At 43.5% G+C, this 21714-nt stretch overlaps 1 protein-coding gene across 8 annotated transcripts in view; it reads right to left on the minus strand.

Moving 5' to 3' along the window:
- Positions 1–4635: 4635 nt before the first annotated feature.
- Positions 4636–21714, minus strand: part of SPECC1 (sperm antigen with calponin homology and coiled-coil domains 1) — a 98798-nt gene continuing 81719 nt past the window's right edge. For all 8 annotated transcript variants that reach the window (XM_054209037.1, XM_054209035.1, XM_054209031.1 and 5 more), the window contains 3 exons: positions 11393–11509; positions 10493–10552; positions 4636–9736 (listed from right to left, as the gene is read on the minus strand). In XM_054209037.1, coding sequence (XP_054065012.1) covers positions 9647–9736; positions 10493–10552; positions 11393–11509 — 267 coding nt within the window. In that variant the 3' untranslated portion in view covers positions 4636–9646. The remainder of the gene's footprint in view (positions 9737–10492; positions 10553–11392; positions 11510–21714) is intronic.

The raw sequence follows: 21714 nt of genomic DNA on the forward strand, positions 1-21714 counted from the left end.
TCCCAGGAGCTTGATCCTGTTGGGAGAATGCTGGGGATGTCCTGCTGAATCACTAACCTGAGGAGTTCGTTCGCTTCCTTATTAGAGGGTGGGAGTGGCTTATCGTGAGAGAGAAATGATGAGCTGCCTGAGAAGACAAAAACTACAGCACGTCAAGGTGGAACAAGGGCTTGAACTGCTATATGCTCTGTCTTTTTTTAAGCCAAGAGAAGTGGTAAAACGGAGCTTTGCACAGAAGGTGTACAGCTGTCTGCGTGGAGCAGGTTAGAAAATGCACTTGCTCCCATGTTAATTCTCTTAATCTCGTTACTTTCTCTTTAACCAGCTTAAACTCATGATGTGTGGGTAAGGACAAAACCTCGGTCATTGCTATGTACTTAAGAAGGGACAGCAGTTCACATTCTAGATATGTGAATAATGTTTACCCACATTGGCATTTTACAGCTTGCATTTTCTTCCTGCTATGCTCAATAAAAACCACTGATTGCCCCCATAACCCGACTGCCATCTTTGCTGGGTGACGTTTACTTCAGGGTCCTGCTACCCACGGTCCGTGCCTGCACTTTTCCAGCATCGGATCCTGAAAAACTATACCTGTGAGACTTCAGCCACCTGGCTCTGACCTTTCCAGCCCATCAAGTCTCCATCTGGAAGACTTCTTATACTACTCCTACTGCTGATGCTTCTCTACCATCTATTACGGCTTATACCTTCCAAGCACACGGGTAACCAGGTCGGCTAATGCTCGTCTGCACTGAATTCCTGTCCAAACTTCACTACAGGTATTGAAACCTAAAAAGAGGAGAGGCACAGTTGTTATTTTATATACACTGGCGACACAGGTAGTTGGACAGCCCGAGAAGATGGGGTAAGGTTCTTGCCTGGCTCTGGAAGCTGGTCAATATAGGGGTCGGAAAGGAACCGCTTCCTGCATACTGCAGCTCACATCCCGTTTCCTGAGCCACATGCTCTTTAAGAAGCCAAATTGAAAACACGGCACGAATTACAGCACTATGGCAACTTCTGCTCTTCCAGGAAAATTTCTGGTGGCGACGGTCTCTGGAAAGCATGATGTCTCGCAAGATTTTGAAGCCCAGTGTCTCCGGGAAGACCTGCTTGGAGCCAGAATGGCCACTCAGAGCTACCAAGAAGGGTAGTTCAGAAGTTAAAACAGAACAATGATCTGAGGTCCCATCCATTTAGGTATCAGGAGCCTGGGAATTTTGGGTAAAATAAACATTATTAATGACTAAGGAGTGACATGAAAGGATAGGCTGAGAGATGGGGGAGGGCTGACAAATATGTTAATAAGCTTTTCCTAAAAACAAGAGTTTCGTTTTCATCACGCCTCGTGGAATCACAAATGGGTTCACATTGGTTGAACCGTGTTTGTGTCTGGCGCACCTGCCTCAGTTCCCATGGGAGATCTCTGACCGTTTTGGGAATGCGAGACTCCCACTGCTCGTTCCGGGCTTTAAACTTTAGACTACACTGTCTGCGCTGTCTTCAGCTTCAAACATAGGCCAGGTCACGGCACTTTGCTTTCACCTGTCTCTGCCAAGGGCTCCAATCTGAACACGAGCCTCAGAAGGCTGGAGTCCATGTTCGGAGCAGGTCTGTGTGTTCAGAGAGGTCTCAGTTAGTGATGGGGTCAGAGACACGCTGTGGTGATACAGACAAATAAAAACCTCTCCGCCTCAAATAGAAGAATGTGCCCCAGTCAGGAAGGGAATTGTTCCTGCCACCCCAACTTGTGTTCTCTAAGCATTAGGAGACACTTGGCAATGAAAGCACACTAAGGAGCAAAGCAGTCCTGAGTCCTGTCATCTCACCCCATCTACAACCAGCCACAAATAATCCTGGCGTAATGGTGGCCTCAACTCTCACCTTCAGTCTCCTGCTGGACCATTCGCAAACACATCCACATACCTTACACACTGACAATCACCACAGAGAATCCAGCTTTTCCCAACAAATAAATCGAAGCACCTGGAGTATATTCTGAAGCGAGTTGAGAGAGCACAGCCTGTGAGCACCTAACAGCTTACTTCGGTAATGGAAACACCAAGTCCGGCAGTGAGAGACAGCAGGGCTTCGGAATCACTTGTTTCTAAGGAGAATCTATTTTCTGAAAGGTGACAAGGGAATTCACAGACAATAACAGTTGCAAATGGCTGAACGCAGAAAATTCTGACAAAAATAAGAACTGTCTCATATCCTCTCCGACTGTAGGTCCTGACTGCTGGGCTGTTAATTTGTGCTGGCTCCCGGCGTTCGCTTCCCCTGGCAAAGGCACCGGCACAGCTCGGGTGACCCGCTGAAGTCAAGCAGCGGAGCAGGGCACCCATTTTAACAGACGTATTTTTTATGAGTGGCTGTTTGGCTGAAGCTTCGAGTCATAGTTTGGGATAGCATGGCTTTGGGTTTTGTAGCAATCACAGTTCAAGCAAGGATTATGGGGACAGGTTTTTAAAGAGCCAACAGAGATACCTTGTTTGATCATTTGTTTAAAACCAAAACAAACATGAACTAAAGCAGCTGCAGTAACAGGTATCTTGGTACCCGCCGGGTATCTCCATAGCGCCCAAAGAACTGATTAACTCTGACAGCAAGGTCTCAGGAGATTCGTATCTCTTTATAGACAGAGGATGGGGCTGATGCTCATCCCGTGCAATTTTTGCTCACCGGTCTGTAAGGCAGGAAGGGTCTTTGCCTTTCCACATCCCAGGATTTAAGAGTCTATATCCCCATCAAGAAATTGCTGGGTGCTACCAGATGTGAAGGGTAATGTCCCACAAGCACACCTGACATTTTGATCCACGGAAAACAAAACACCACCTAAGCCCCTCACTTACTGCAGTTACTACAACACTCGGACAGAAATTACCAACTTCATTTCTCAGCCAGGATCTGGTTTGGTGACAGGAAGATGGAAATGAGGTAGTCAGTCCCACACAGCTTTGAATGCCAACCTGTAACCAGCTCGTGTTACACGATAATTTCTATTTGTGTCACAAATAGAGGTGGGGAGTCCGGAGAGATCACAGCTCCCCTGAGCAGGGCTAGACAACCAGGATTTCAGCCCTAGCCGGCACTACAGAACCAATCTGGTCCGATTGTTAATTAGTTCTATTATAATACTGTATATTACCTCTAGCTTGTGTTTGGAGGCTGTACAAACTCCTATCAAATACAGCTGTTGCCCCAAAGGGTTTTATAGCTAAAAAAGACGAGGCAAAAGGATAGAGAAAATAGATCAATGAAGGATTGGGAATCTGGATGGATAGACAGACATGAACTGCGTTACTCCAAGGTCACACAACCACCAAAGTTAAGTATTCAGAGTCCTGCTCTTTACACTTTAAGCGTAATGGAGCCTGCGTTCCTGGTGATGGCGAGATGTCCAGGTAGCAAGACAGGGCTGGTTCCAGGAATTCCTTTGCAGAGGACAACCGAGGTTCAAATATTGAGTCTGGTGCTTTCTAAGTGAGCTACAGCAAACCCACGAAATAAAGTACAGTGGCGGCTTGAAAAAATTAGGAACTCTAGTTTGGCATTGCATGGGGTTATACTTTGTCCAGGAGCTAAAAGCTACCCAGAGCAAACAAATCATCAAACCAACATTGCTGTGCCTGTGACATTGCCACAAGGAAAGATCAGCCCAGCAGTAAATATCCAGAGCTGCAACACGATACTTAGGTGGGGAAAAGCAAAGTAGTTTGGATTATGCAAATAAGAACTTTTTCCCCATAAGGTTTCATCTACCCAGCTGGACACAAACATACCTGAGAGGCTTGAAGAGATTTAAATGGCCGTTTCTTTTATCTTCTTGTTTTCTTTGCTGACTCAGCGATTTTGATTGTTCTAGTGTTGCCACTTCCGTCCTGAGATAAAAGCAGCCTCTGTGAGAGTATTCCGGAATTTGATCTCAGCATCTTTGAAAGCTCTGTATGTAAATTGGATAGTGGCTGGAGCACAGCATCCACGGGGCTGAATCCCCCTGCAGTAAAGGCAGACCTCCACAGCCCTCTCTGGCAGGCTAGAAAAATGAATGGTACCCAGGGATACAGTTTAGAATTTAGGAAGCCCTCCTCTACCACCGAGAGTGCTTATAATTAAACGTCACCGTGAGTGTCATTGCCTTGCATTCGGGTTTTGACAGGGAGTTATCATTTTTGCTCTCTTTTCCATAACTCAGCCCTACCTGAAATTCCAACACAAACTTCATTTTCCCTAGCAGTGTCACTTGTCGGATGGTGACGTTGAGTCTCCTAACGAGCTCCTAATGCAGAGACATATTTGTTTCTCCCGCGTTCTTTCCTTGCCTTTGCACGGGGATGATTTCCTACTGTCTCTTCAATACTCTTTGTTTCAGGAACTGAGAGATCTCTTGCGCTCCTTTATCCCCAAGACAATCTTCTGAAAGGCATCCAAACGCATCTAAGTTACTTTAAAAAACAAAAAAGGAACTTGATGTATTTATGAAAAGAAGATTCTGACCAAATTTCCTTTGCTATCGGCGTAGGAGAATCAATGAACCATAGTATCTTTTTAAAAACCCTCCTAGGAGTCCTGCTTCCTAGCAGACTGCACAGTCTGTTTAGGACGTAGATATTTGAAACATTACAACAAACATCAGAAACAGAAAAAGATTTATTAGAAATTATTACACAGATTTTTGCATCATACATTTTAATAATGTTAATCTTTAAATATTAGCATGTCCAAACCTGGCAATGCCTAGTATATACATTCTAATGTGCTCTTTGTATAAATTAGATTACGATGTAACACCTGTACCCAGTAGAGAAAGCTAAAAGTACTTCACTGTTAGAGGTGATTATTCCATATGACAAACTCCAGCCTGGACCAACAACCAATAAAAACATTGTGTCCAGCACTGCCCAGTGGAACTTGGCACACGTGTAAGTTAAAAACGTAGAGACCATCAGTTGAGAAAAATGTTAATTGCGGTTCAGTTATAAGCTTGATTCTACACCATATTGGTGAGCAAGTCTACATGGCACTGGAGTTGGTAAAAACCAATATAGCCTAGCGTAGCAGAAGTTATTGCTGGGTTTAAAAACGTCTTAATGCTCAGTGCCCTGAGTCTTTTTAGGCAAAAGCCCTCTTCTGACAGGAAAATGCATAATCTCATCCCATACAGACCCTGCCGTTCACGAGATACACCAGGCGCAGCTCCGCAAACAGCTGCCCCCCCAGATCCTTCCTGCTGGAAGAGCCGGTACCACGAGCACAGAAAGATGAGGGAGGCACCAAAAAGCTAATGAGCCAACGCTCGAATTTTTGTTGCTAAGGGAGGGGGAAAGTCAGAGAAGCAAAAAGGTATATTTTGAAGAGTTCGAGGTCAGGACTCAAACAGGGAAGAACAAATCATTCTGCCAGCGTGCGCTTGGTTGGTTTGGACAGAAAACTTGCACGTAACTGGTTGTGCATACAAAGCAAGGAAAATCAGAGAGAAAACCTGTAAAAAACAACGTCAAATTACAAAAAGAAAACCTGCCAAAACTCAAAGGGAATGTGTTTCACTGAGAGGAAACTGGAGAACACGCGTAAGTCAAAAATCCCTCTGCTCAGAACAGCTGCCTTGCTGCAGCACAGGAAGAACCGGGAAATCTTTGTCCCCTTTGCGTTTCCTCGACTGTCGCAGGCACAGGAAGGGGAACCCGGCAAAGGCAGCAAGCTCTGCGCTCTCTTCCCTCCCCACATCCTGACGTCCCCCTCCAGGCTGCACTCTTAGGAGAAACATCACTCAAGATGACAGTCAGCAAGGCCTCTCAAGCTGCCCACAAAGGCCCAGGTACGTATGTCCCATACATGCCCCTCTCCTCACACGCTGGACTTTTGCTCCATTCCGGCTCATTGCGTACCTTCAGAAACAGCTCATCAGCCTTTCCAGAAAACCTCCTTAGAGGGCTGACTCTGGGCTGGCCTCTCAAAGCCTCTGTACCTTCCACAGCCATGAAACAATCTGTACCTTCTACGACTCGCCAGAAATTCTGGGAGTCAGACTGTATACTTTTCACACTTCAATCTCCTTTCCTCTCTAACAGCCACACCATGCGATAACCCCTCCGTGGAACTTCACTGAAATCCCCATCCTAACCATTCTTCTCACGTGCTCATCCAAAATAAATCGGCTATTTGGTTTCTCGTAGCCCGACAGACTACCCGAGTACACACGCACGAGCATGTGCAGGTGTGTTTGAGAGTGACTGTATGTTCAGGGAGCAGATGGCGACACGGTGAAGAGATTTCATCTGCCCGCACCAAGGAAAGATCCGTTGCTCCTAAGAGGCAAAGTCAGAAAGGGCTGAGGCAGTTCAGGCAAACTGTTATCGATACAACACATTACACCATCACGTGCTCCATCCCAGGGCATTTTCAGGGGATTCTCAGAACTCGTATGAAGACTATCCCTACACCCTCTAGCTTAGCTTAACTAACAAACTCTCTCATTTTAAAGGCAGCTAGAACTTTAATTTTGCAGTTGAAATTTGAGATGTCTTACAAGGGCCTGTAGATTTTTCTGAAAATCAGGCTGCTCTGCAACATCTTGCATGGGACAAGTTTGAATTAATATTCAAATTTTAAGGCAGCGTGAAAAAGCAACAGTAATTCCTAAAAATCCAGGTCTAGAAATGTAACTGTGCAAGGTTCAAAAGGAAGAAAAAATACACAATATCGTAGCAGTTAAATGAACAAATAAACAATATTCTTGATCTCAGAAAATAACCTGGAAGAGGTCTCAAGGTATCGTCATTTCAAAATGAGATGTTTTTTGGGTTTGAGGACTGAAAAGTAACACTGAGCAAATGGTGAAACTGAACATCATCTTCCCGACTGACAGACAGCTCCTTGTTCCAACTCCTAGATAAGTAAAAAAATTTTAAGAACATACCATTAGAATTAGGTAGAATTAGCGTTTGGTCTACGCTACTGGCGGGCATAGGAGAATACACTGCAAAGATAACGACAGAAACATTGGTTTGCAAAAATCATTTGGAAGAAAAAGCTGCTAGATCGGACAGAATGGTTTGTAAGGTTACAATAAGTCTTGGAGAAATGGATTAGAATAAACGTCAGAACAGTGCTTGAAGCAAGCGATCCTGACGCATCAGATAACATACATATGTAGCGTGCGTCTGACAGTCACACGGAACACACACTTCCAGTGACCACAGGGTTAAGATTATCCTTCTCTTTTAGACCAAGTGGAGCCCTCTGACTTTGACATGTTTACCAGACGCTGGGAATTAAAACAGTTTTTCTCATCCCTGCAAGTGCCCAGTCCAAAGCCCACTGAGGAATATGGAATTTTCTGTGTTGACTTCACTACGCTTTGAACTCCAGCCCGTTGGAGAGAATTGGGATCTCTGCCAACGGATACCTCAAGGGAAAAGAGCCTGCTGCATCCACAAGGCAACGGAGCTCAGCAGCGTGACTGCCTTCCGACACAAACTCTGCTAGCAGCTATTTTTCTCTTCCATCTTATCACATAACAGGAGACTGGTATCGGAGAACACTTAGAGCAACTCATCCCGTGCTCTCTAGGGACGGGCAGAGTTAATTCAATTTAGAAAGCGCTCGCACTTGCAGAGAAATGACTCTGGCCAGCATTTGCAACTGCTTTCTCAGAGTATAGGATGACATAAAGAGTGCGTGGGCACTCTAAGTGCGTGCCACCGTCCTTTTTGATCACAGAGACTCTCAAAAGATTGAAATGAGACTTTCCTGGGGGTGACAGATTACAGTAAGTGTCAGACTGAAACTAAGAGCAAGCGATGCTTTTCTCCTCCTGCAAAACAGCCATACACTGCATTCCTCCAACTTCCCTTCCGTTCAATCTACTCGCTGACCTTGGCCACCGTCATCTATCCTTTAGTCCTGTATTTTGCTGTGAGAAAACCAATGTCTGAAATAGGTTGTTTACTAATTAAATACTATTAAAAAACCCCCAAACAACAAAGCACTGTGGGGAAGCCCGAGGCTGAGGTCAGCCACCTGCAAAGCCCCAGAAAACCTGAAACCAAGTCTCTTCTGTGAAATCGCTTGTTTCTCTTTCATGAGCCTTTTTTTTCCAGGAGTGAAGAGCAGTGAGCACACACTATCATTCTTTGTAAGAGAGAAATTACCCCTAGCTCCTACGATTAACACTCACAAAGCTTCAAAGTCTGGTCACAGGGTTAAACATGCTCACTAAACAACTTTCTTCTACCAGCACAACCTACAGCAGCTAGGCAGCCTCCCGTGAGCTCCTGTACAAAGCACGCTCTCCAAGACCTGCTCCTAGAACAAATTAAGCAGCCTGTTTGATCCTGCTACCCTCGGAGACAAACAGAAAATTGAACTTCATGAAGTGAAATAAGAGAAATGGTATAATGGAAATTAAGCAGTACCTTTCAGACATTTTACTAACAGTATTATTGAGCTGGAAAGTTATCCTCTGGCGCCTTAGAGATTTCCATGACACAGAGAGGAGTTCCAGTTACACTCTCTGTAACTTGTGGAGTGAAGTTGCAACTTCCACTGGTACTAATATTGCTGTGCTCCTTTACAGGGTAGCATCACTTCCAACCATCTAACAGTGCCCTGTGGACTACGTTTTATTGGAAAGGGCACAAGCTGTCTCAGGATTTGTGCCTCTACGCAGCAACTACATATCTGTGCTGATTATACAGGATCAACACAGAAGCTGTTAACTCCACTCAATGCACAAAAATATGAATTACTGAGATGTCACTGTATTGCTTAGAGAGTCATCACCTGATCACCGGCACCTTGCAGACTAAAGCTAGTAAATTGCATTTGCCATATTCCTATGGTAACTGTGCCTGCACAGTCAGCTGGGAAACCGGGCTCTGGCTTCCTGTAGTAATCAAGTAACGAAGTTGTAGTAATAAAGCTATTTTTTCCTCAAAGAGATTACTTCTGTTTGATCTGAAATGAAGTCCCAGCACCAAACAGGATCTTTTCGAGTTCTTTCACTAACTGGTGATGGAACAGAGTGTGGTTTCTAAGTTACAAATGATCCTGTTTATTATCCTGCTGGTTAAGCTATGACAAGCACACTAGGACAGTTACTGGGTCAGATGGTGAGGATAACTCAGGTTAAGGTTCTACACTTATGTGCATCTGTCACGATGTTTTATAAAATATGTGGAGGCAAGAAAACAACACGTATTTGGGATGAGTTAAGCACATTTTGGCAGGAAGAGCATTTTTGTGAGCTTTTGTATTAATCTCCCAGCCTCCCTTGAGTGCCAGCATAGTCCACATTGATTTAGAACTTCATTTTGTAGCAGGTCTCCTGTTGGTGGAGTCTGGTTTGAGGCAAACATTGTTTAGTACAAGGGATCCTCTTCAGAAATTTCCCACACGTGTTCAAAAATGCTTTGCAACTTCCACCCGGGAATAAAATTACAGAAGAACTTGGTTTGTATAGATGGACGATGGATACTTGGTTGCAGTCGCAGATGTAATAAAAAATCATGGAAGAGCTTTCTTCAAACTAAGAGCTTAGGTTGGTTGTGGAAGAGGAGCAAGTGGATTTTTAAAGTGATCGAGTGCATCTGTAGCATTCTTTGTTCTCTTCCCCACTTCTGTCCACCTCTTGCTCTGCATCTCAGGTCTCAAAGTACTTGTAAATCTGGGCGACGTACTGCATCACGCTCTGCCAGTCTGGCCGGTCTGTGTACATCATCTCACTGAGCTCCTGCATAGGACAGACACATTGTCAAACCTCAGTCAAGCATCACCACTGGGACATCCCTGGGTCCTCTGAGCAGCTGCGGCTATTGAACACTACTGCTGCTTCCATTCCAGAGCTCCTTAAAGCCACGTAAAGTATAAAAGTCCATGGGAATGATCTACTAGTCTAGCACAATTCTGAAACTCGTTAACATACTAGCTAAAGAGCCATACGCATGTTACATTCTGAAAAGATTTCTTCCACCTGCAATCAAAGATCAGTTCTCTATATGACTTCATTTAAATTGCTGCTTCTCTGCACGTCTTTGGTTCTGTATTTAGCTCATGAACCCCTTAATATTTTTCCTTCATATTAAACTTATCCCTTCCTTGTCATCATATTGTTTTTAGACAGATTAACAAACAACTTATCCTTCTGTTTCTTAAAACACTAAACCAAAAGGAAAGAAAACGGTCTAACAGGGAAGTCTGTCCATGAAAACAGGAATCGTTTGGAATCAGCTTCCAAGAGGACGACATAATCAATGCTCTCATTTCAATACTAGATGACCCTCCACAAGTTCCTTCAAATTATACTAATTCTAGGATTCTACAAATTCTTTCTGGAAGTTCTCCTAACACTGTGGACTTTCAGAGATGGTTGTGCAGCCTTCCCTATGTGAACATTTTCAGTGCAAGCGGACCGACTGGCCAGACGGCAACAAAAGATTTGGAACCGTGTATGCAGCAAATCTTCCCTTGCCAAAAGAAGGTTACTCACCAGGCTGGGTTTGATGCCTACGCTTTCAGCAGCTTGAAACGCTAATAGCAGATTTCTCTTCTGTAACAAGAAAACAGAAGTTGGAAAGGATTATCATCAAAGTATGATTCCGGAACCCTACACCTTGCATCCGGTTAACCAGTAAGTTTAAATGAGCAGGTATATTTGAAAGCTGAAAAACACTAGATGCAATACTTTCACATAGTCACTTTTTTGTATTAGTAAAGTATACTCACAAACAAGTTCTTTGTCTTTGAATAGCTCACCTATTTGTGCTCAAACTACAGCCCTCTGTTTTTGACAAATAAGTTATTGTGAAACTGATTGCAACTGGGCAAAAAAGCCCACTGAGGTTCTGTCTTTGTTGTGAGTGAAAGGTTTCTGAAGAGGTGTTAACTAATATAAGGCATTCCCGTACACGGTATAATTCTTATTGTAATAGAGACTAGCTGTCTGAAGTAAATCCAGGTTCTTCCCCTTTGTGAGGGTCTTAATAACATATTTGCAATGCACTGACGTGGTCTGACTTTTAGATACGTTGCTGTCCAAGTAGTTCCATGAATGATGGATCTGCCTCCTGATCCAGGGATGCTGTCTTCATGTTTACCCACAGCACTCACTGGATTCAGGCAACTTGTCACTAACTCTTCATCCGGTAGTCCCTGCATTTCTCTCTGGGAGATCGCTGCTGGTTGCCTTCCCCTTTTCATCCAGCCTGTTTGCTTTGTAAATTCTCAGTGGACGCTTGTCTCTTACTGTTGCTCCCATCTACTTATTTCGTATCAATCAAAATCGAAATCTTGCAACACCATGCAAGTGTCTCCACTGCATATCCACCAAAATGGATAACGTTCACTGTGAATTCTGCAAACGGTGTAGGAGCAGGTCAACAAAACTTACTTTGTCCTGGCTGTTGAGCTCCTGGTAAGGAATATGTGCAGGCAAATACGTGTGCAGGAGAGCGCAGAAGGCAAGCCCATCACTCCAGCTGCTGCTGAAGTTGGTAATATCAATATTCTGTAAGAGAAAACATGAACCATCCCTGAACAAAAAAAATATCTACACAACAAAAAAAAATATCTCCAAACAATAGTTTTTTCATGCAGTCAATTAAACAAAAACCCAGAGTAGTAACGGAATATAGGTTTACAACTTCCATTCTCCCCTTCTTTTTCATCTCAAGTAGAAAGATACCAAATAGGATGGCAAGTTTCAAAGTCCTGGATAAGGGATCATTAAAGAGTTAAATGTTTTTCACGCCAGGCCCCAAGCAGGAAGAGTCACTCCAATGCTTTCTGGAACGTGAGAAATACAAATTGCTGCAGCTGCAATTTTCCTGGGCTGGCAAGAGGAAGGACTTTATCTGGTCCCTTTCAATTACAGAATGACAGAAATATGATTTCTCCAGCACCTACAACAGAATTCATCGATATTTCAAAACGGTGTTTTGTGATTGATTTCGTGCTTCCTTGTCTCAGGATGTGCAACAGGGGGGATTTGTAGAACGATGAGGCAGTGCAATCAGTGTGTTTGACCACTGTTATCCTCCTGATATTACACAGCAGATACATGCTTTAACGAGAAGGTGTAATTAACAATTATGATTTGATTCAGCCCCTTATCCAAAGTGACATCAAACTGTTGAAATACCAACGCAGTCCTCCAGCCCTCAATAAAGAACGCGCTTACTTGAATGTGAGAGGGAGGCTCAAACTTGGCCAGAGCGACAGCCGAACGGGCAGCTTTCCAAGAGCCGGGCAGGTGTGCCCGCTTTGCAGTCATTTGCATGAACGCATGTCTGCATTCTCATATTCTTTATCAATGCAGCATCACAGAGCACTTAAAAAGGCAGATAAAGAATGGGAAGTCTGAGATACGGAATTTATCTACCCTAATTCACAAAATAAGTAGTTGAGGAGCGAACAGAGGTTTCCTGGTGCTCACTCTCCTACTACCGTAGTCACTGACAAATAAATGTGGCTGCGTCGCTGATAACAAGGACAGTACAAGATCCTTATAGGACAGAAACAAACAGAAACCTTTAAACCTTGTCTTCACGCATTTCCTAACATGACAACAAGGCTGCATTTGCTCGAGGAAGCAATGTTTCAGGGGGCACAGATATATTAATAAACACCCAACTGAAACCTAGAAAAAATCTCTGACTAGAAGAATCTCTTGACTTGTCTGCAGCAACCCCCACCACTGCCCGCTCCAGCAGGAGGGCAGTGAAAAGCAAACGTATTGAAAGAAACAGTCTAATACGGTTGCAACTTTAAATGGTCAAAAAACATCTTCCTTCCTCTTGTTGCTAAACGGTGGGATTCTTCTTTGCTAGTCACATAACTTATTACAAGAGCGCACCCAGGTGCACGGAAGCAGCCCGCTTTCCCTAGCGAAGTCCAGAACGTGCTACGTTCAACAGGTGGATTAGAGTGATTACAGAAACTGATATTTTAAAATCAGCCCGTCTGTAAAGCACTCATTTAAAATACAAAGATTACTGGGGCTACAGAGCACGCTCGGGGTTCTTCACAGGGATTCTCTCGCGAGGCACAGCTGGAGCGAAACATACGCTTGTGGCCCAGTTCCGATCCTGTGAACAAGGTGACCTTTCCAATGCTCTTGTTTGCGCTGACTGGCCATACCAGCACACGAAGGAATTCTCCTGGCTAAGTTTTGCTGCTGTAGTAGCAGCTGCAGTGCCAAATACCAGCTAAAAACAAAACAGTGAACTAAGTGACATCGCTTAGAAAAGCAACAGCTCCGGGACACGATGGTGCTGCACCATCTCTGCACCAGGGCAGGTGTGGAGCTACCCTCAAATCATCCTCCTGTGTGCTGAACTTCCACTCAGACTCTCTCCGCCACTTCATTTTCCTTATTTAGCTACTTTCCGGTTTCTTTCAAGATCCCCCAAAAGACAAAGCTTTTACTGCATCTCTCATACAAAAGCTAATGCAGACGCACTAAAACCCAGACGGGAAGTACTTTAGCACACGCTCTTCACTTACAATGCCTCACTGATTAGTTGTCCAACCTGGATTTTGTCCAGTCAGACAGGATTTCAGATTAGTAATAAACATCCATAACCAAACATGACTCAAATTGAAGCAGTACAGAATTCTTCAGGTTAAAACACTCCGGCTGTAATAAATCTACGAGTCTAATGGGCTCAGAAAGCAGGCCAGCAGCAGCAGACACTACCGCACCGCACCAGCCATCGCTGTATTGTATTTTGCTCTATTAACATCTGTCAATGGAGATAAAAGAAAAACAACCAAGTGTCTGAATACCATCACGAGAAAAAAATAATATTTTGCTCTGAAAGCTGTTTGGCTTTGCCCAATGCATGAAGTTGCACCATGGATGTCTAACTTTGTGGTACGGAACAGGCTGAAGCTGGATTACTCTGCTGTCTTCACGTCTCAGATAAACAAGTTACGATTTATCAACCTGCAGTTAGAGGGAAAGGACTGACTGCCAAATTACAGAGGTATTCTTACTGAGGCCAATATATTGTATCAGTCAATAGCCTACCATCAAATGCCAATATTCTCATTTGATATGATAGAAATGGAAAATGGAGGTTGTCCCCCGTCCCCTCCCGCCCCGCTAAAGGCCATGGAAACAGGAACAAACAAAGCCTTCATTAAGCAACAGGACCAGACAAAAAGGCAAGTCACGTTAGTGCACTCTATCCTAGGAACTTATATCCTATCGTCATTTTCATGATGCTATTACGAGAGACGTTGGAGATACAAAACTTCCTTTCACCAGCGCAGCATCAGTTTGATAATTTCACTTGTCTGTGTAGTTTTAACTAAACGTAAAAATCTTCTCCTCCTCCCATCTAACAATATCTAGACTTACAAGAAGTGCTAATGTCTACAACAAAATCAGCACTAGGTCCAAAAATCCTCAACTCTCCAACTGCATTGTCCAGCCAGTGATCTTCGGTAACTCTTGGATCCACGTCTTACGTACAAGCAAAACTTCAAGGATGGGGTTCTGCTGACAATATTCAAACCACATATAAAATCTACCACAAAGTGGTATGTCATGATCAACAGAGGAAGTGAACTCAAATCCAAATTTTTGTCCTAAATGCAAACCCAAAATGAACGTTCAAAGGTTCAGCTCAACTGTTCAGTTAATAGTACAAGAACAAGCACTTAGACATACTCCAAACCACTTAGTTGCCATTTTCATATCTAACAAGCATCAGTGAATTGTGGTTTTTTTCCCCTAAACAAATGCATTTCCATTTCATACATGGTATAAACCTCTCTCTGGTATTTCATCTTGGATTCTGTGTTAACTACTTTTCAATTTGAGATATAAGGACACGGTAAATGAAAAGTGATCTTCTGTGTTTTGCTACACTGCAGCTTTACTTGTAACACCTCCCCCACCACACCACACCACGAGGAATTAAGTCAAAATAGAGGCACACGGATTTCTCGGAAGATCTCTGGCTCTACTGAAGCCAGGGGGGAAAGAAAAAAAAAAAAAAAAAAAAAAGGAAAACAATTTAGGGAATGAACACCTTGGAAACTATTCACTTCTCTTGATTATTTTGGCAGTGGAACCTGTCTCAGTCTTTCTGCCACACCTCTCTGTTCCTCAACACACAGTGCATGAAGATGTGGGCGCTATTTGTGTGCGTGCTGGTTGTTACTGTACGCTTCCAAACCGCAGGATGGAGAGTTTGGTGATTTCTCTGTCTCCTGGTGCACCTACAGCAGAACCCCCACCCCAAGCTCTGAAAAACTGCATGTGGCTTCTCACGAGAGACCTAGAAGTTAAGCTATGCAGGATGGCACCCTTTAGGAGGAAGATGCGCCATCAGAGCGCATGCAAAATGAATGGAGGGAGAAAGATGAAGATGAAATAGGGACACAGCAGATCAAACCGAGTTGTAGTGCTCATTTGGCAGGGTGAAAAAATTGCCATCTTACCGCCACAGTACGTCTCATGGTCACTAGTACCCCAATGTCTATCTTTAGCATGCCATCAGTGGATCCATGCTGCTAGAGACATCTGCACCAGAGATCAACCCCAGCCCATGGGTGAAGGTGTCCCGAGCAGCTTAGGCCTGCAGCACCCAGGGTTACCAGCTTCCTTTGGAGCAGACATGTCATATCCATATCATTCAACAACTTGACCTGGGTCTTCCATGGTGCTGTGAAGAAAATAACTGGGGAGATGGGGGTGGTGTGTTGAAAATCTCGAAAAAACATGAGAGTCAGGCCAAAAGAGGAGTGTTTTTATAGCATGATGACATAACCACCTTTACATACCCTGCGTGGAGCAGCAAAAAGCAGCATGGAAAGATGTGAGGGTACAAAGCCCGCTGGGATAGTGGTAGAGTACTGCGTAGAGCATCGAGGTGTTCAGACTAACCTTTTCCAGTGTAGTTCCCAGGCTTCTTGTCAGTGAAAATAGTTCATTCACTATACATGCACTGGGAATATTCAAGAGACTGGGATCTGGAACCACACCAGGGAGCTCAGTTATCTGAAGGTACCGTAGTACCCAGCATGGTTCGTTTCTATCAATTTTGAAGTACCTAACATTAAGTAAAAAAAAAAAAAAAAAAGTATCCCGGCAATGTTATTTAGAGAGCAGATGTATTATCTATGATACTAGTGGCAGGCCAAGTCTAAAAGACAGTAAACACCTGCAAGTCATTAACCTTAGCCCCCACCCCAGGAACAGGACCTTTGCTTGCAGATAACAGAGCACTATGAGAGCCACGGTAAAGACACACAGGGAAATCTGTGTGATCTCTTCTCACTAAAAACAATTTCTTGTTTATCTGAAGAAAAAACAACCACCCCATTAGATTTTGCTAGATCTTTGACTCCAGGTCTTCAGTAAAAAGCAACAATGACATCACACGCTCTGCATTACAGCCTGAGTACGTTAAAATACTGACACAAGATATTCCCGCTACGCAGATATTACTGTGCTCACAGCTCTCTGAGTCATAATTTTCTCTATAAGACCCAGAATTATAAATTATAGACACGAATCAGCTTGAAGCTAGCCTGGAACTCCGTGGAAGAAAGCCTGCAATAAATATGACCTCAGCATCATTCCTCCCACCCTCCTCTCTCGGCATACAACAAACCCTCCTGCCTCTCAGAAGTCATTGGTACAGAACGGCACACCAGGAACATGCCAGAGTGGCTAATTATTGCCACATACAGAATATGTTGCCCATACAGAATACAAACTTAAATCCTGAAGTCAAAACTAGTTAAGGTAAATATACTGAATAAACCAAAGGGAACTGCCTTGTTTTTAATAGCAGCTCCCCCTTAACTGGCTCAGCTTTCTCAATCCTTCCTGCTTATCACTAACCGGAGACTCACATCTCCTCCACAGACCAAAAAGTCTTACAGCTCAGTGTTTTTACGTGGTTATATTTAAACACAGATATCTGAACAGGAACCTCCTTTTCATGAGACACATCTCCGCAAATCTGAACTCTGACCTTTCTAATTAACGTAAAAATCTGACCAAGGTACCTTGAAAGGCAACTTCCAAAGATTACCCACACCCACCCATCTTTAACAATAGCTGCATGAAACTGCAAATCTAATTTGGATTTATTACACCCTAATTGGTTGGGGACATGTTAGCGGGCTTCAGCCAAAGAGGTTCTATCAAAGGAAGTTTTGAGCTCTGGATAGGCAAGTTCTAAATACTTAAGAAGCAATAAAAGTGAAGAAAGCCTCCTTCTAGCATGACCTAACCTTCTGAGCAAACAGAACACTCCAGACTCATCTAAAATGCTCCAGCAAAGATACGAAATATCTGGGCAATCTACTGGAAATAGGGGAGAATTGGAAGTGTGGTCAGGTCCAGTTAACACGGATGAATGGCATGAATGCCTAAAATTAAAGGCTGCCTGGATTTTTCTGTAATTACAGGGTGCGCCCAGATGACTTGGACAATTGCACACAGCTATTTTCAATGGGTAGCTGCAAGTCTAAAGTGATTTGCATATCGCATTTAGTTAAGCTACTACCAGGAACCTTTCTGAATTCTCTTAGAAATCTTTTTCTCTTAAATGGAATACACAATAAAGTAACGCCTCTTGATTTAAAAAAAAAAATAAAATCCAGAATAACTTGTGGAACAGCAATACTGTTTATTGTATAGAGATTAAGTGGCCAGCCAAGATTGGGAAGGAAGCCAAATGACCTCCTATCCTCCGGGCTGTATTAATATCCCTCGTTCAAATGGTTCAGGCAGCTGCAGTCTCCATAAGAACTGTTTTAACCTTTCTTTGAAACTTTCTGTTTCTGTCCCCATCATTCGTATTCCTAATGCTTCTACCAGCCACGTCAGACAGGCATGCATCTTATTGCTGAGTACATCTGTATGAAACAACATAGCTCCCATAACATAAAGTGCTATGTGAAAATGCTGTTAAAGTATGTAATTACAGCACAGTGAAATGATAAGGAACTGGTGCCAGCTCTTTAAAGGTTATCCCATTTACTACATCCCTTTTTACAAAGGAACACCATTTCCCATCACATTGCCAGGTCCTGTTTGCTCCTTGCTCCACTGCTGCCACAGGTGTTGCCTTGGGTTTATCATTTATCATTTGCTTCCGTAAGTGTGAATTAATGAGCCTTCTTAGCATAGACAGGACATTGGAAAGAGAGTTTATGACCATATTTTTTTCGCAAAAGCATCAAACATCAGTTGACTACAGTAGTCTCACGGAGCAGGGACATTTAAAAAGAGAAAATTTAACACAAACTTATCGTCATGCACCCTACACAAAGATTTTTTGGCTACCAACTGTTTTAGTCTCTCAAATGCCAGTGATCTGAGAAGACACCAAAAAGTCAGGCACGTCCAATTTTCTTCATTACCTTTCCTAGTTGAGACTGGCAAGAATAGGTAGCATGATGCTCTCAAGCTCTGTGCTCAAAACAAGCTCATCTGACAGGAGATGTCTCAGAGACATCATTCAGAGTAAATTGTAAAGCCATTCTAAAACGGTCTGTGCACTTTTTAAGCTCAGCGCTTTCTTCATGAGGTATTGAGGAGATCAATGACCTGTACAAGGCAGCTCAGTTCTGGTATTTTGATTACAAAGAAGACGTGGCGCTGCTATAGCTAAGGTTTTCGTAAGAATAAAAAAATGAAAGTAATACCAAAAGGGAGATATTTCAGGTAATATGTGATAAAGTAATTACTTGACCTCTCATTTCCTCTGCTTGCAAGGTGAAAACCCGTTACTACTGACACTGAAATCATCACTGTAACTAGACAGATAAGTAACCTCCCTAACGAGCCAAATAGCATCCATTCGTGCCCATCAGATCTATTGCTCCCAGCGCTGTGTGGACTGGCAAATATTTCGCTATACTTTGTTCACATTTTTTAGCTTTTACTTCCATTTTAATATATAAAGACTGACTTTTAAAATGAAAACAAATGCTGGTAAACAAGGCTTGAGAGTAGTTGCTGGCACAGTGCGCCTAACACGCAGTGAATGCACTGAACCTTTCCTAGCAAATAATACGAGTTGTTTTGAACACAAATTACCCCACGACAACATTCTCATTCTTAAAAGTCACCTACTTCAAAGGCTCCACTAAAGGCTGGTAAAGTAACAGGGGTTTGTACATATTCCTTATTTTGGGTCTTAATTTATCACTTTGCACATCAGTTGCCACTTGAATGGGGAGGGGCGGGGGTGACATGTAATGCTGAGTTCACAGGGAGCTGATTTTTTTATTACACAAACATACAGGACCAAATGAGAGCTGGTATAAGCAGAAGCAATTTCATGGACATCTCTGGGCCATTTCAGAGATGAGATAATGGTGACAAAAGATATACCTCAATTGTGACGGGTACTTCTGTAATTTACACCACTGTCCCATTCAGTGAGTGGGCAAAACAAGTATTAGTTGTACCTGGAGAGGCAGAGGCAGACTACACAGCAAGACCGGGAACTAACAAGTTCTCCTCATTGTAAGAATCCCATTAGATATTGATGAGTTCTTATTTTTGCTGTGCATCTCTTTTCTGCTCTTCAGTGTAAATGGTATTTGTTACACCCACCTGCTGACAGCCAGCTCCCCGTTTGCTACACAGCTAACACTCCCGTCCACCTCCTCACCCACTCGTATAAACGGCACCACTGCTGAATGCCACAGAGAGAAACGGCCCGGGCTGCGTTCTTTCATTCCCAAGGCTGCAGGAGCAAAGATGCAGCAGCGCAGCTCCAAGGACCACACAGATACTCTGGGGAAGGAGGGAGGGAGAGGGGGGGAGGAACCAGCTCCCCTCTGTGTCCAAGGCAGCAGCACAGCTACTTCCTGCCTGGAGCCCTGCTGCAGAATTGCTAATGACCACGCTGGCTGCTCCCACAGCTATTTCTAATTATCCCTATTGAGAATTCCGAGATTAGCCATGTCCCAGAATTCCTGGGCGGTGGGGCAGGCTGCAGACTGCAGGAGGCTCACAGCAAAGGATGGAGACAAGGTGGGGAGAGGTCTCAACAGCAAAGGATGTTCATGGAACAGGCAGCAGGGCTCAGCGCTTTCCCAGTTAAACTCACAGTTTGGAGCTGCTCCAGCTGGTGGCAAATCAATTCAGTGTTTTCACTGATTGTCATTGCATCCAGGCAACACAAGGAAAGCGTCTTGGACTTTGGGATGGATAGAATGTAAATGCTATTTTTAAAATTACCCAGCAGGATAGAAAGTTACGCATGAGAGCCCTGCATGGGCGTTTATTTTATCCCTCCAATCAAGAGACTTGTATTTGTTTACAGGATAAAGCCCCCTATGTGAAAAAAGGTAGAGCTTGGCTCAAGTTATTTGGCTACACTGGAGAAGCACGTTTAAGCATTGGCATCGCTGTGAAGGGGCCTTGCACATTGGTAAATCAACCTGATTATTCCCAACACGCCATGATTTGGCTGCTGCATTTATTTTCCAGACCCGACCCTGGGTCCATAGAAACTGCATGTACACATTCAGCTATAAGTGTTTTTATTTAGAAAAAGAAAACATTTATTCTGGAAAAAAAATTGGGAATATCTTGAAGTTTTAAGCCCGTATTTTCACTACTTAAGAACTCTGAACACTGCCCTTTTTATCAGAGCATCTTTCCAAATATTACTGAAATTCATCATCATCCAATGATACGATATGATGATCTATATTTTAACAACTAAGGAAATTAAGGCAATGGTATTATGCAAGACTTGCCAAGGTCACCAAGATGGTCCAAAGCAGATTTGGGAGCACAATTCCTCACCAACTTATTGTCAATTTCCATTTAAACACAGGATAATCCCTCCTGCTTCAATAGCTATTACCAAGAATCCCCTCAACTTTTGCATAGACAGGAAAAGTCTCTCTGAAGTCAACATCCTCCTCTTTGGCAAAACTCGGAGAAAAATGAAGAGAGCCAGAAATGTCACCCGTTTCTCAGAAACTCACAGAAAATACTAATAACTTCCTGGAAAAACCCCATTGCACATAAATCTTACTTCTAAATGTCAAAATGCTACAAGTACTGTCGATGCAGAGCTCTTAGTAAGCATGTACACCCTCTTGTAACAAGGATACGCTAGCATATGGTACTTCAGGGTAAGTGTCATTGCTCGCCAGAGAAGAACTTTATTGCATCAACGGTATTGGTAAATATTAAGACAGAGAGCTTTTTCCTGCTTGCTCAGCAGGCTCTGGCCATCAGCCTCTAATCTCAGGCGCACACGTCGGTGCGGCAGAAGGGAAATCTTCCCAGTCCTCCCCAGAAGAGAGAGACTCTGCCATGAATGCTGCTCGGAATGAATGGATGGCTGCCATTTAAATCCGGAGGGGTTTTCTCCAGTGTTTTTCTTCACCCACATCACACAAACCGGGACTTAGGTTTGCTGATGATCTCCAGCACACGAGATCACAGCGCTGTGGGAATCCAGCCTTTCCTGACTCCACATAAACCGTGGGTAACAGCAGATGGGATTTACCTCCTATCCTTGTTGCTTGACAGACCTCACTTGGAAAGGTGGCCGGAAAACGCGTGCATCCACTCCCCCGCATTACTGCTGAATTACAGAACACCACCGCGTACCTAGTTCGCGTGGCTAGTGAAATATTTAGATAGAAACCTGATTAATGTTGATATACCAGAGAAAGACCGATACGATTTGGAAACATATTGAAATAGTTTTA

This window comes from Rissa tridactyla, chromosome 7 (genome assembly GCF_028500815.1).
Source record: "Rissa tridactyla isolate bRisTri1 chromosome 7, bRisTri1.patW.cur.20221130, whole genome shotgun sequence".
Lineage (NCBI taxonomy): Eukaryota > Metazoa > Chordata > Aves > Charadriiformes > Laridae > Rissa > Rissa tridactyla.